Source organism: Trichomycterus rosablanca, chromosome 13 (genome assembly GCF_030014385.1).
Source record: "Trichomycterus rosablanca isolate fTriRos1 chromosome 13, fTriRos1.hap1, whole genome shotgun sequence".
NCBI classification, from domain to species: domain Eukaryota; kingdom Metazoa; phylum Chordata; class Actinopteri; order Siluriformes; family Trichomycteridae; genus Trichomycterus; species Trichomycterus rosablanca.
The window spans coordinates 429,482-442,256 of NC_086000.1; the positions used below are offsets into that span (position 1 = coordinate 429,482).

The 12,775-nt window shown below is 42.5% G+C and overlaps 1 protein-coding gene across 1 annotated transcript; it reads right to left on the reverse strand.

Annotated features, from left to right (window-relative positions):
- Positions 1-2,000: 2,000 nt before the first annotated feature.
- On the reverse strand, positions 2,001-3,314 carry LOC134325598 (insulinoma-associated protein 2). The gene has a single exon (XM_063007847.1). The coding sequence runs from the start codon at positions 3,312-3,314 to the stop codon at positions 2,001-2,003; it is 1,314 nt and encodes a 437-aa protein (XP_062863917.1).
- Between the last annotated feature and the right edge of the window lie 9,461 nt (positions 3,315-12,775).

Here is a 12,775-nt window from a genome sequence, read left to right on the forward strand (position 1 = left end):
TGGAAGATATGTGTTTTGCATTGTGCCAACACTGGGGAAGTACCCTCACTGATTCTGTCGTCTGAGCGGGCACAAATCCCCACAGACTTGATCGATTTATTGATTACTGTATTGATCCCCGTCGGCGTGATGTTGAACGATCCAGGCGCACTTATAGAAGTAATAAAATCCATATTTTGTCCTGTCTGTATCTGTGCATTATGATGCTTCTATAGGGTCGTATAGGAATATCTCGGGTTGCCAGGTTGGGATAGACGAAGCCAACGAGTGCAGCTCTTGTACGTTTGTCTGCTTTGTTGGGGGAGGGGGGGGAGAATGAAATTATGTTTTGTACGTAACGGTTAGTAAAGATTTAGCGGCGTGTAAGATGTACTGTAGTACTGTACGTTGTTAGCGAGCGAGCGCTGCATGTGCCACGCGAGGCCGCCATACCGTCGGATATATATTTATACTGTATACGCACCCTCATAACGAGGAGGAATAAACACCAATAAAGAGAAATCGCTGCGTTAAAACATGACGGAGCGTCTCTGTGCTTGTGTATTATTGATGATTGTAAATGAATAAAATGGCCTGGACTGACCAGCAGGGGCCGCAATTGCAGCAGCAGTGACAAACCTGTTCGACCGCCCCACCCTCAGACACAGCCAGTCGTTTCGAGGGTGGGGCGGTCGAACAGGTTTGTCACTGCTGCTGCAATTGTGGCCACCCGGTATATTGTCGGGGGCACAGGGAACAAGGGGGCTATATGTAAAGGGGCTATATGTAAACCCCTCCCCCCACCCCAAAAAAAAAATAAAAATCAGTTCTGGATGTAAATTGAAGGTGCAGAATGAAAACAGTAATCCTCGTGTTCATATTGAAAGTGAATTTAATAATTTTATTATATTTAATATGTGAATATAACAGCAGCTGTTGCATCAGTTTTATTTTTTTTTATGTATTTAATTTTTACACATTTGCCCAAAATAAATAAATAAATAAATACCAATAAATAAATATGGGACAGAAATACCACGTCGGTCCCCCCGATGTCCAGCTCCGTCCTGTAGCCTTGTCACTTAAACACACCGTCCGTAATGATTGTTCCGGGTGGACGAGTTAAAAGAGGCATGAAAGTATCACAATAATATTGATAATATCACCCAGCTCTAGGATGGATTTATTAATGATGAGAACGTGGATCCGAACTTTCGGTCCCAACAGTACCAGATCTGGGGTTTAAACCCACAACCTTAATTACGATCATAAACAAAATCTCTTTTTAATAATAATAATTAGGGAAAAATAATCTAATTATAGTAATAATAAATAATAGTAATCAAAATTATTAATAATAATGATATTCTTAATATTAATAATTAAGGATATAAAATAATGAGTAATAATATAAATAATACCAGTAATAATAATATAGTATTAATAAAAATAATAATTAATGATATGATCAATAATAACAGCAACAACAACAGGATTAATAATAATTACGTATAATAATCTAATAATGGTAATAAAAATTATTTTATAATAATTAATTCTATTATATTTATAAAAAAATAACAACAATAATAATAATAATTAAGGATAATATAGTAAAAGTAATAATAGTTAATAATAATAATAATATAATAATAATAATATAAGTGATAAATAAAAAAATAATAATTAATAGAATAATTATTAATAATAACAATAATAATAATTAATAATAATATAATAATTGTTAATAATAATAATAATAATAAATAATCATATAAATAATAACAGTAATAATAATTAATATGATTAATAATAACAGTGATAATAATAATAATAATAATATAATAATAATAATAATATAATAATAATAATAATATAATAATAATAATATAATAATAATAATAATAATATAATTATAATAATAATATTAATAATAATAATATTATTAATAATAATAATAATATAATTATAATAATAATATAAACCTTTGGTATGTTTACGTATTTAAATCTATATTTGATTCAGGTTGGAACCTCCCACAGACGGCTGGGTTTGGGCGGCACCACCATCAGTTCGGGTCTCAGAAACGCGTTGACCACTTTGCCCGGTCCCGCCAGCGCGTGCCAGAGCCGGTGCTTCTCTCGCATGTCCGCCGAGGGGAAGCGCGCGCCGCACAGGTGGCAGGTGTACGGTGGGAGCGGAGCGCCGCAGTCCGCCTGGAGACTCTGGTGCGCGGCCACGTGCTTTCTGAGGTACGCGTGCCTGCGGAACCGTTTGGCGCAGTAGTGGCAGGCGTACGCGTACTCTTTATCATCATCATCATCCAGCAGGTCCCCCTCATCTAGTGCTGCTGCGGGGGGTGGAGGTGGTGGGGCTGCGGGGGATCCGGGGCTTGGACCCGATGTCAGATCAAAGCGTTTGTCGGGGCCGCCGTAGCAGCGCGTGTCCAGTGGATGGTGCGCGCTCTCGGTGGAGAAGAAGCTCAGATGGAGGTGGTGCTGGTGCTGCTGGTGCTGCTGGTGGTGCTGGTGTTGGTACTGCTGATGCAGAGCTTGGGGTTTTGGTCTCATCTCGTTGGCATTCTCTTTACCCTCCACTGACACCTTCTCGTGCATCTTTGCGCTCGGAGCGTCTCGCGGTTTGTGCCAGCGTCGGTGCGATGCCAGGTTGGCCGGGCAGCTGAAGACCTTGTCGCACTCTGGGCACCTGTACTCCACCCGGACGATGCGCGAGCACCGGTGCTGTGCCAGTGAGAACGGGTCCGCGTACTCCTCCTTACAGAGCTGGCATATAAACTCACCCAGAGGTTTCTGTCTGGCGGCACCGCTTGGCACCGGGCTTGGCACCGGGCTCTCCTTCTTGATGCGCAGTCCGAGCACGGGTGAGGTCGTGACTTCATCTTCGAAGCTGAGTTTTCGCGCCACTTTGGGTTTGCGCGGTTTGCTTTTGCTCTCCATGCACGAGCGTTTTAGGGTCTCGAACGAAGCGTAAGTACCCAGCTTCATGTCTGCGCGGCTGGTGAAGAGCAGGCGCTCGATGGAGGGCACCGGGAAGGACTCCGATGCGGTGGGTGAGCTCTGGCACCGCGGGTACGGGATGCCCCTCAGTCCGGGTGGCGCGGAACTGATGGAGTTTCGGAAAGTTTGATCAGCGCGGGAATCGTAATTAAATTCGCGTTCGTTCTTACCGTCAATCAAGTTCAGACCGGGCACGAGCACGGGCATCTCGGGCACCTGCATCGTGCACGGCGCATTATCGGGATCGCGCTCCTCCCGGACCCGGTATGATCCCGCCGGGCCGCGTTTACTCCTCTTCACCAGAAACCCCCTCGGCATCTTGTGTCCCGCTGCTCTGGAATCTTCTCTGATGTTTGTGAGTCGGTCCTGTTATTGGGGGGATTAATCCCGGGATAAACTCAGCAGATACTGCAGAGAAACACTGATGCCCAGACTGGCACAGAAGCTGCCACTGTCCCGGTCACCAGACTGGTTTGTTTTTATTCCCAAGCTTTTCCTCCCAGTCAGTGTCGGTGCCAAAGATCTGACCAATCACAGCACTGTGCGCTCGTTGTGGGCGGAGCCAGCGCTCATCATAATGGATTAACAAAGAGCATCAGATTTAATCCCAGAATCCCAGAGGTCAGTTTAAGATCAGACCATCAGACTTAAGCTACACTACATGGCCAAAAGTATTCGGACACCTGACTGGGCTTGTCCGACATCACAATAAAAAATGGCATTGACCTCTATGTGATCTGTGTGTGGGAATTTGTGCCCATTCAGTCAAACAATGGCAGTGTTTGTATGGCCTGGCACTGATTGGTCAGTTGGTGTTCCATCGTTTTCCAGCATGACTGCCCGGTTTACAAAGTAAGATCCATGACGATGTTTCGGTTCAGCGGCTCTGACCTTAAGCCCACTGAACACCTTTGGGATGAATTGGAATGTCACGTGATCCAGATCTTGTTTTGATTGAATGAGCACAAATTCCCATAGACATGCTCTTAGATCTTGTGGACAGTAAAGACCAAAGACCACAGATTTGGATTAGGATGTTTGAGCCAAAAATTAGAACCAGCCAACTTTAATCATCCTGGAGACCCTGGTTCCATCCTCAACCTCTGTGATGAGTTTGGCATGTTCTTCCCCAACTGTCGGGATTTAGAAGTTTGTGCATCAGTGATTGTGTCAGTGTGTGACACCCTGAAACAGATTGCTGCCCAGTCCAGGGTGCATTCCTGCTTTGTACCCTCTGTTTCCAGGTGGCAATGGACCCACCACAGCCCTGACCAGGATGAAGCAGCTAGTGCACATAAATAAATGGCTGAATTATGCAGCCAATTAAGAGGTAAAACTGTTTTTTTTTTGTGTCAAAATTCTAAATTAAGATTTGATCGCTGCACCAGTTGCTTCTTCTGTGCTTGGACTTCCCGGGGGGGAGGGGGGGGGACTAATGACATGTAAAAATGTCTCCGGGGACTAATGACATCTCTGCTAATTGAAGTCTCAGTGTGGACGGTGATGGGAATCTGATTTCCCTGATTTCCCAAACAGCTTATCTCCAACCATCACAGAATATCATCAGGACCTGAGTGACTGGACTCTCCTGCTGTCCAGAACATTCCAGCCTCTATCATCATCATCATCATCATCATCTCTACATCTTCTCTTCACTAACAGGTTGGTGTGAACCCATTCTAGATGTATTCTCCGCTCTTTATCAGAAAGGTCAGAACTGTCCGGTCCTTTTGTCTCCGGACCCCTCGGTGCACGACCAGCCTGCGTGGTGACGCTGATAAGAGATCAGAGTCGCTCTCCTCCGTTATTGTGTTCGGTGGGAGGAGATGAGGAGGAGGAGGTGAAGGGTAACAAAAGCCACTCAACCCCTTCAGAGCCCCATTCAGGATCCCATTATGATGTGGTGGGGTTTGTGGTTTGGGACGCGTCCCAGAATGTTCATCTCTGCACGATGGGGGTCAGTGTTTCAGGTCGATGTGAACAAATCAGCTGTAAAGATATTAATTAATGAACGTTTATAATCACAAACTGTAATAAAACCCATTCCTTTACACCAAAATACCACCTATCATCAAAAAGTATTCACACCCCTTGTTTTTACTCTTTATTGTGATGTTGAATTTGATGTTGAATGGATTCATCAGCATTTTAACATCAGTCTTCACTCAATCACCCAGAATGATGAAGTGCAAACATCTACTTTGCTGTAGCGTCCAAATTGTGCATCCTGTTTGTTTGAACAATTTCTTGATGTGTCTGAGTTTATGATTTACTCCCGAAAGTGTTGATCAGGCTTGAGGCAAACTCTTGGTGCACAGGGGAACAGGCCTGCTTAAACAGGAAAGATCCTTCCCCAAACTGTTTCCACAACGTTGTGAGCAAATTATAGGATGTTTTGACTCAAACATCCGATTCCAAATCCGTGGGATTTGGTGATCATAACAGCCTTCACTCTTCTGAAATAGCTCCAAGATTTAAGAGCTTGTCTGTGGGAATTTATGCCCGCACGGTGGCGTCCACATATTTTTGTGCATGCACTAATAATGTGAACACACTTAATAAACCTCAAATGACGTCATCTGCACTACATAAACCCCCTGTGTAGGATATGATCATATAACCATATGATTTGGACCACGAGTTCATGTACTGACTGAGATCAGCTCGTCGAATGAGAAATATTGGAGTTTGTCGCCACCTTCGGGTCATTTGGTGAACTGCATCATGCAGTGGTGTGAAAAAGTAATTGCACCCTTTTTGTTGCATTTGTTGCATCTCAGATCATTAAACACGGTTGGTATCACAACATTTCCTTTATTCTTTACACATCCATGTGACTTTTGTAGGAAAAATCCCAAAACCAAAATCAGGTGGCATCGTTTACAGTGCCATGTTGAGCTCATTCTGACCCTCTGTACTGCCAGTCTCTGTCTGTGGAGGCTGTAAAACTGAATAAGCTGAACCAGTTATTTAGAAAAGGTGTCCACATATTTCGGTCTCAGTGTCAAGTCGTATAGAAGCTTTAAAACATGGTTCAGAACTTTATACCACCAGATGGCGCTATGGGGTTAGAATTTGTGGCAGCTGCGTTAAAGCGTTCACAATAAGGCCAAAAGTATGTGGACACATTTTCAACTCAGCATAAGGTGAAAAAATGGAGTTCCAGTTGTCTTTCTGACCACTAAGAGACCACAGTTCCATGTGCATTTTATTATGTGCAGTTCTATTTCCTGTTTATAGCCCTACTTATAAGGACACTGTAATAGAGAGGGCCTCAGATGAAGCCTCGTACCTGCGTGTATTGAAAATGAACCCAGTTTGCAGGATGCTTAAGCAAGCAGCCCCCAGCATGGGTCCAAACGTGGGGTTCTTTCCAGAAAGGGACATCACTCTGCCTCTGGGGCAGCTCGCTCATCCAGGGCGGTTCCCTTGTGGTGCTTGAAAAGTGCCACAATGCTTTTTGAGTTCCTAGGAAAAAATAAAAAGTGCCAGTATCTGCACCCATGGACTAGACTGAGCCTGGCATTACGGTCTCAAGAGAAAGCAGGTTTACCAACAGAGGAGCTGGCAAAGCTTTCAGAAAGAAACCGTGATCAACAAAAACATGTCCACCTGAAGCGATTGACCGCTCAACAAGGCAACAAGTGACTGTTCGGTAGGAGAAATCAACATGTCAGTTATCTGCACCTCCAGACTTACTCTGCAGGCCATAAATGGCAAGGCAGAAGGGCATGATCCTGTAAACGTGGTCAGACGTTACAGACAGAGAGAAGTCAGCGTCTGTGGTCAATCATAAGTATATTCTACACCACCAGACTAATCACTTAAGTTACTGTCTATATATGTTTGGCCCAGCAGGTTTTCAGAAAACCCACAATAACCACAATAAATGTGAAATTCATTAAAGCTTTATATTTTTGTACAAAGAGGTTTGTGTTCTGATTATGTGAGTGAAGATTGATGGTAAATATGATGATTCTATCTTTCTATCGATTCAAAATCAACCCTACAACAATAGTGTACAACAAGTCACAGGGTGTGAAAACTTTCTGTATTTACTGTAAAAACAGCAGTGCCGTCTGACCTTTACCTGCTCCGTGTGTGTGTGTGTGTGTGTTTAGTCAGAACTTCATTATATAGATCTGCATTCCTTAAATACCATACTGCAGTGTGTACAGTGAGTACAGTGAGTCATGTGATTTAGGACGAGGCCACAGGATTTCCCCAATGCACACACAAACACCCGAAACACCTGAAACACCTGAAACACTCGTGAACTGAAAGTCAGAAGTTTTTGAGAATTCAGCGCAGTGACACATCAGTGTTCACCTCACAACCACCGGGTTATAGTGACAAATATTTAAAAAAATTGATGAGTCCCCACAACGGTTACGTTCATGTACATGCACCTTTTACCTTCACCAGCATGGCTTTTACCATCACTCCAGAACCAACAACGGTTGGACTTTTTGCCGTCATGTGTGGTCCAGCGTTGTTTTTTATGCACCAACTACGTGCTTACTCACACACAATCACCTGTCTGAGAAACAGTATTTGCATCCCACCAACTGTGTGCTTGCACATAAACAGTCACCTGTCTGAGCAAAAGTATTCACACCACTACAAACTACATACTTGCACACACACAATCACATATCTTGACAAGTATTTAGTGATTTAGTATTTAAACCCCCCCATCCCCCCAGTTTCATACACCTGTACAGTCGCTATACGAGCCACACCTTCAGTCTCACCAACTCCTGAGTTTTGGAGAATTTTGTAGGAAACATCAGACCAGGTCTGGTGAAGAACTCATGCTGAAAACCAGGCTGTTTTAAAGGGTTCAAAAACTTTTTCTCTTAACCCGCCACCCTCATAATCTCGGCATTTCGTAGAATTTGGGTGGAGCAGAAAAGAGGAAAGTCCACAAGTCTCAGATTTCACACCTGCACTGTACAGTCAGCGTGAATCAGCTTGTGACTTCAGTGTGACTAACATACGCTGTACGGTCAAAAGTATTGGGACACCTTTTCTAATTAATTAATTTATGTGTTTCAGCCACAACAGCTGCTTACAGGTGGAATAAATCAATCACATAAAGGAAATCACATACTTTCAACTTTGCAGCAACAGTTTAGGAAAGGTCCTTTTCCTTCCAGCATGAAGAAAAGCTAGCTTTAAAAACCAACCCCACTCAACAGCTCTGGAATGAACTGGAACATCAAGCATCAGAAAGATAGAATCATCATATTTACCCTCAATCTCCACTCACATAATCAGAACACAAACCTCTTTGTCCAAAAATATAAAGCTTTAATGAATTTTACATTTATTGTGGTTATTGTGGGTTTTCTGAAAACCTGCTGGGCCAAAAATATATAGACAGTAACTTAAGTGATTAGTCTGGTGGTGTAGAATATACTTATGATTGACCACAGACGCTGACTTCTCTCTGTCTGTAACGTCTGACCACGGTTACAGGATCATGCCCTTCTGCCTTGCCATTTATGGCCTGCAGAGCGAGTCTGGAGGTGCAGATAACTGACATGTTGGTAGAAGTTAGTAGACCAGTTGTGTATTCCTCAGACCTCAGAGTGTTTTAGTTAGTGCTGCCTGGGGGCTGTAAAGCTTGTCTGACTGTGGACAGTGACACTTCTGTTCCAGCAGAGCTGTTTCTATTCATTTTAATGCTTGATTTGAATCTGAACGTTTCCTCTGTTCTTTGTTTTTGGTACAAGTGGAATTTTTTGTGCTTTTGAGGGGATTTATGGTTTCAAAAGTTCCAGAATCTTTGATGTGTTTGTTTAAAATCTGAACGGGTTTTTTTTTACCCTGGTTTGGTGTCTCAGGAGCTTCTCTCAAATGATAAAGAGGTGAAATATTTCAGATCTGGTACAGAAGGTGGTTAAACGTGCGCTACCGTTGTGATGTGTCAGTACTTGAAATTAATGAGCATGTTCAGAGATTTGAGGTTTTATTACCCAGCTCACAGAACAAGCCAAAAACAGGAGGGGTGAGAAACGCTCCCATGCTCTGGAGCCCAAGGCTGTTTACAGCATGAAGAAAAGCAAGCTTTAAAAACCAACCCCACTCAACAGCTCTGGAATGAACTGGAACAACTGAGCATCAGCGCCCAGCCATACAACTACTGTTTTGAATGCTCTGATCTGGCACAAATTCCCATACACAGACCTACTTCAAAGTTATGTGAGAAGCCGTTTGTCTGGTGTCCGAATACTTTTGGCCTTTCAGTTCATAAGTGTTTCAGGAGTTTCAGGTGTTTCGGGTATTTGTGTGTGCATTGGGGAAATCCTGCGGCCTTGTCCTAAATCACATGACTCATGGTACACACTGCAGTATGGTATTTATAGAATGCAGATCTATATAATTAGTTACTAAACACACACACACACACACACACACACACACACACACACACACAGAACAGGTAAAGGTCAGACTGCACTGCTGTTCTTACATTGGGCCCAAAATATATAGACTGTAACCTGAGTGATAATCTGGTGGTGTAGAACATACTTATGATTGACCACAGACGCTGACTTCTCTCTGTCTGTAAAGTCTGACCACGGTTACAGGATCATGCCCTTCTGCCTTGCCACTTATGGCCTGCAGAGCAAGTCTGGAGATGCATGTATTCCTCAGACCTCAGAGTGTTTTAGTTAGTGCTGCCTGGGGGCTGTAAAGCTTGTCTGACTGTGGACAGTGACACTTCTGTTTCAGCAGAGCTGTTTTTATTAATTTTGGTGCTTGATTTGAATGTGAACGTTTCCTCTGTTTCCTGTTCTTTGGTATGGGTGGAATTTTTTGATTTATGGTTTCAAAAGTTCCAGAATCTTTGATGTGTTTGTTTAAAATCTGATTGTTGGTGGTTAAACGTGCGCTACCGTTGTGATGTGTCAGTACTTGAAATTAATGAGCATATTCAGAGATTTGAGGTTTTATTACCCAGCTCACAGAACAAGCCAAAAACAGGAGGGGTGAGAAACGCGCCCATGCTCTCACCAAAAGAGGAAGAGAGTTGAGAAACTGGTCATTCCACAGTTTCCTCAGCGCTGAGCTGTAAACACTCGGCCGACTGAAGCTCAGGCCTTCTGTTCTTACGTTTCTCCAGAACTTGATGTTCCAGGACGTCCTGCCCAGTCCGGTCTGGTCCTGCACCTCCTGACGGAGCACAAAATAACCCTCATTATCAGATCATCAGAGGATCGACTTCCTCCCAAAATCTGCACATCCACTCCAGTGACGTCAATGAGACTCTGAGTGTGCTCAGAACTGTTCAGTGCACAAAAGCACTGGAGATTCATTCATTCACTCATTTATTCATTCACTCATTTATTCATTCACTCATTCATCCATTCATTAATAAACTAATTCATTCACTCATTCAAATATTTATTGACTTAATTATCATCATCCATACATTCATTTATTCATAATCATTCATTCACTCATACATTCATTTAATGACCACCAGATGCTTGCTTTTGCTCAGGGTCACTGTCAATCCACCTTCTGCATGTTTACGTTTACGTTTCCGGCATTTAGCAGACGCGACATTACTGTGACAGTATACAATCTGAGCAATTCAGGGTTAAGGGCCTTGCTTAAGGGCCCAACAGCGGCAACCAGACAGTGGTGGGGCTTGAACCGGCAACCTTTTGATTATGGGTCCAGTACCTTAAACGCTACAGCTGCCCTGTTTTTGTCTAAAATGGAAAGAAATCGTAGAACCCTTGGAAAGAACATGCAAAACCTCTTACAGTGTTGTTTATGGATTTTCCCGCTGGTGTGAAAATGAAAGCAGTTCCAAAAGTATTTACACGCCTGTTTTGATTCCTGGTTAATTAAACCCGGTGCAGCTCAGCTGCTCGTTTAGTGTTTTATTTTCCTGGTAATTACTGACTCACTGATTCTTGTATTTTGATGAAGGAAGTTCCTGATGTACTAATGAAGGTAGTGTCAGAAATGAAATCAGGAAACAAAACAGTTTTTTAAGTGTTAGTAAGCATTCATATTTTAGGCGTTAACAGCATTAGCAAAAAGGAACTATGCTTTACACGGTCGTTACTAAATCCCCTAAAATAGAATGCATTTATTTGTCATATATACATATACAGGTGTACAGTACAACGAAATTCTTTCTCAGTGTATCCCAGCTTGTTTGGAAGCTGTGGTCAGAGCGCAGGGTCAGCGATTGTATGAATTGCGAGGAACCTCGCGCAAGGGCCCAACAGTGCCTGCATGGCAGAGCTGGGATTCGAACTCTCAACCTTTCAGCTGATAGGTCAAAGCTTTGCCCACTAGGCTCCCACTGTTTCATAAAATACCAACAAAGCTGATGGAAGCCATCAGTGATTCAGTCTCCTGAAATCGGTGTGTTATAAAGTGCTATTTTTATTTTATTATTATTATTATTTTGTATTTTGGAACAGGGTTGGTAGAAGAATGGGGTTTTATTCCTCCAGTGCAATTCCAGACACTGTGAATCTCTTCTAGAGACCCAAAGTCTTATTTAGACACCAAATACAATGTATTTATGTCTATATTTTTATTATTATATGTATTTTTATTAGATACAATACAATACAATGTGATTAGCCTGACTAGCCGTCCGGCCCCAGTGTTAGCGTGTGATCACGTGATGAACATCCTGAGTGGTTAGTATAATGAAGTGGTGACCGGTGGGACTTTCTGCTCTTCAGTTTGCAAAGTTGTGGCTTTTTTATTCCTCGTGGGTTTGTTGTGCATCATTTAACATATAATAATGTTTTTGGAGTTACTGCTTTTGCAACAGGTCGTGTTCCCGCGGGGTTTCAGTCTAATGCACAGACCTGTTTGGTTGTGTAACTGTAACTGTAATGGCAGCTTGTTGTTTTGGAGGATTTGCCCTGGTGTGTACACGTGTGTACTTGTGCAAACATGCTTCCTTACAAACAATCCGCTCTTACACACACACACACACACACACACGCACTTACACACACACACACACACTTACACACACACACACACACGCACTGCGGAGTTTCCCACAACCATTGTTTAACTCAGGCTTGTTGTGATTTTGGACACTTCATGCAAAAATTCCATAACTTGCATAAAAGCTTGATTTCCTTTTTGCTTTGCATGTTTTGTTCCTGACCCAAACAAACTTCTGCATCTTACTAAACGCTTTAGGTTTGTTTCATCTCAGCAGTTTCTCTCCAATCCTGCACACATCGTGTTATTTTCAGCCCCACTGTGACTTTCCTGCGTTTTCATTCTCTGCATGATTTATTAAAACCTCCACATTCAGTCCTGCACAAATCATTTATTTATTTATTATTTATTATATTTGTGCATGCTGACTGACTGACTGTTGCACAAGCCTGTACTTATGAAACCAGATTATCCAAACCTCAGTGGATTTGGAGGAATGTTTTTCTTCATCTGATTTCATTATTAGTAGATCTGATCAGTCAGCCTGCTGCCATCAAACTGCTAAAATTTCCCCCAAACCCCCCGGGGTGTGTTTCAGTCTGGGTTCTGATGTGACCTCGCCGACTTACCCTCGATACCAGAAAGTGGACTTCAAACAAGGATTTGAGTTCATAAGAAAAAACGAAGCTGTACATTCTCTCTAATAAATCTAGAGCTTACCAGACTGATTACAAACAATCTGAATTATTTTACTAGTTCCTAATTCTTGTTGGCATTGGAATTTAAACTGTACCTTAATGCTAACCCGGTTTATCTGAACTTTCTATTCCTTATTATCT

Coding starts and splice junctions, on each gene's coding strand:
- LOC134325598 (XM_063007847.1), bottom strand. CDS start 3,314: ATGCCGAGGGGGTTTCTGGTGAAGAGGAGTAAACGCGGCCCGGCGGGA.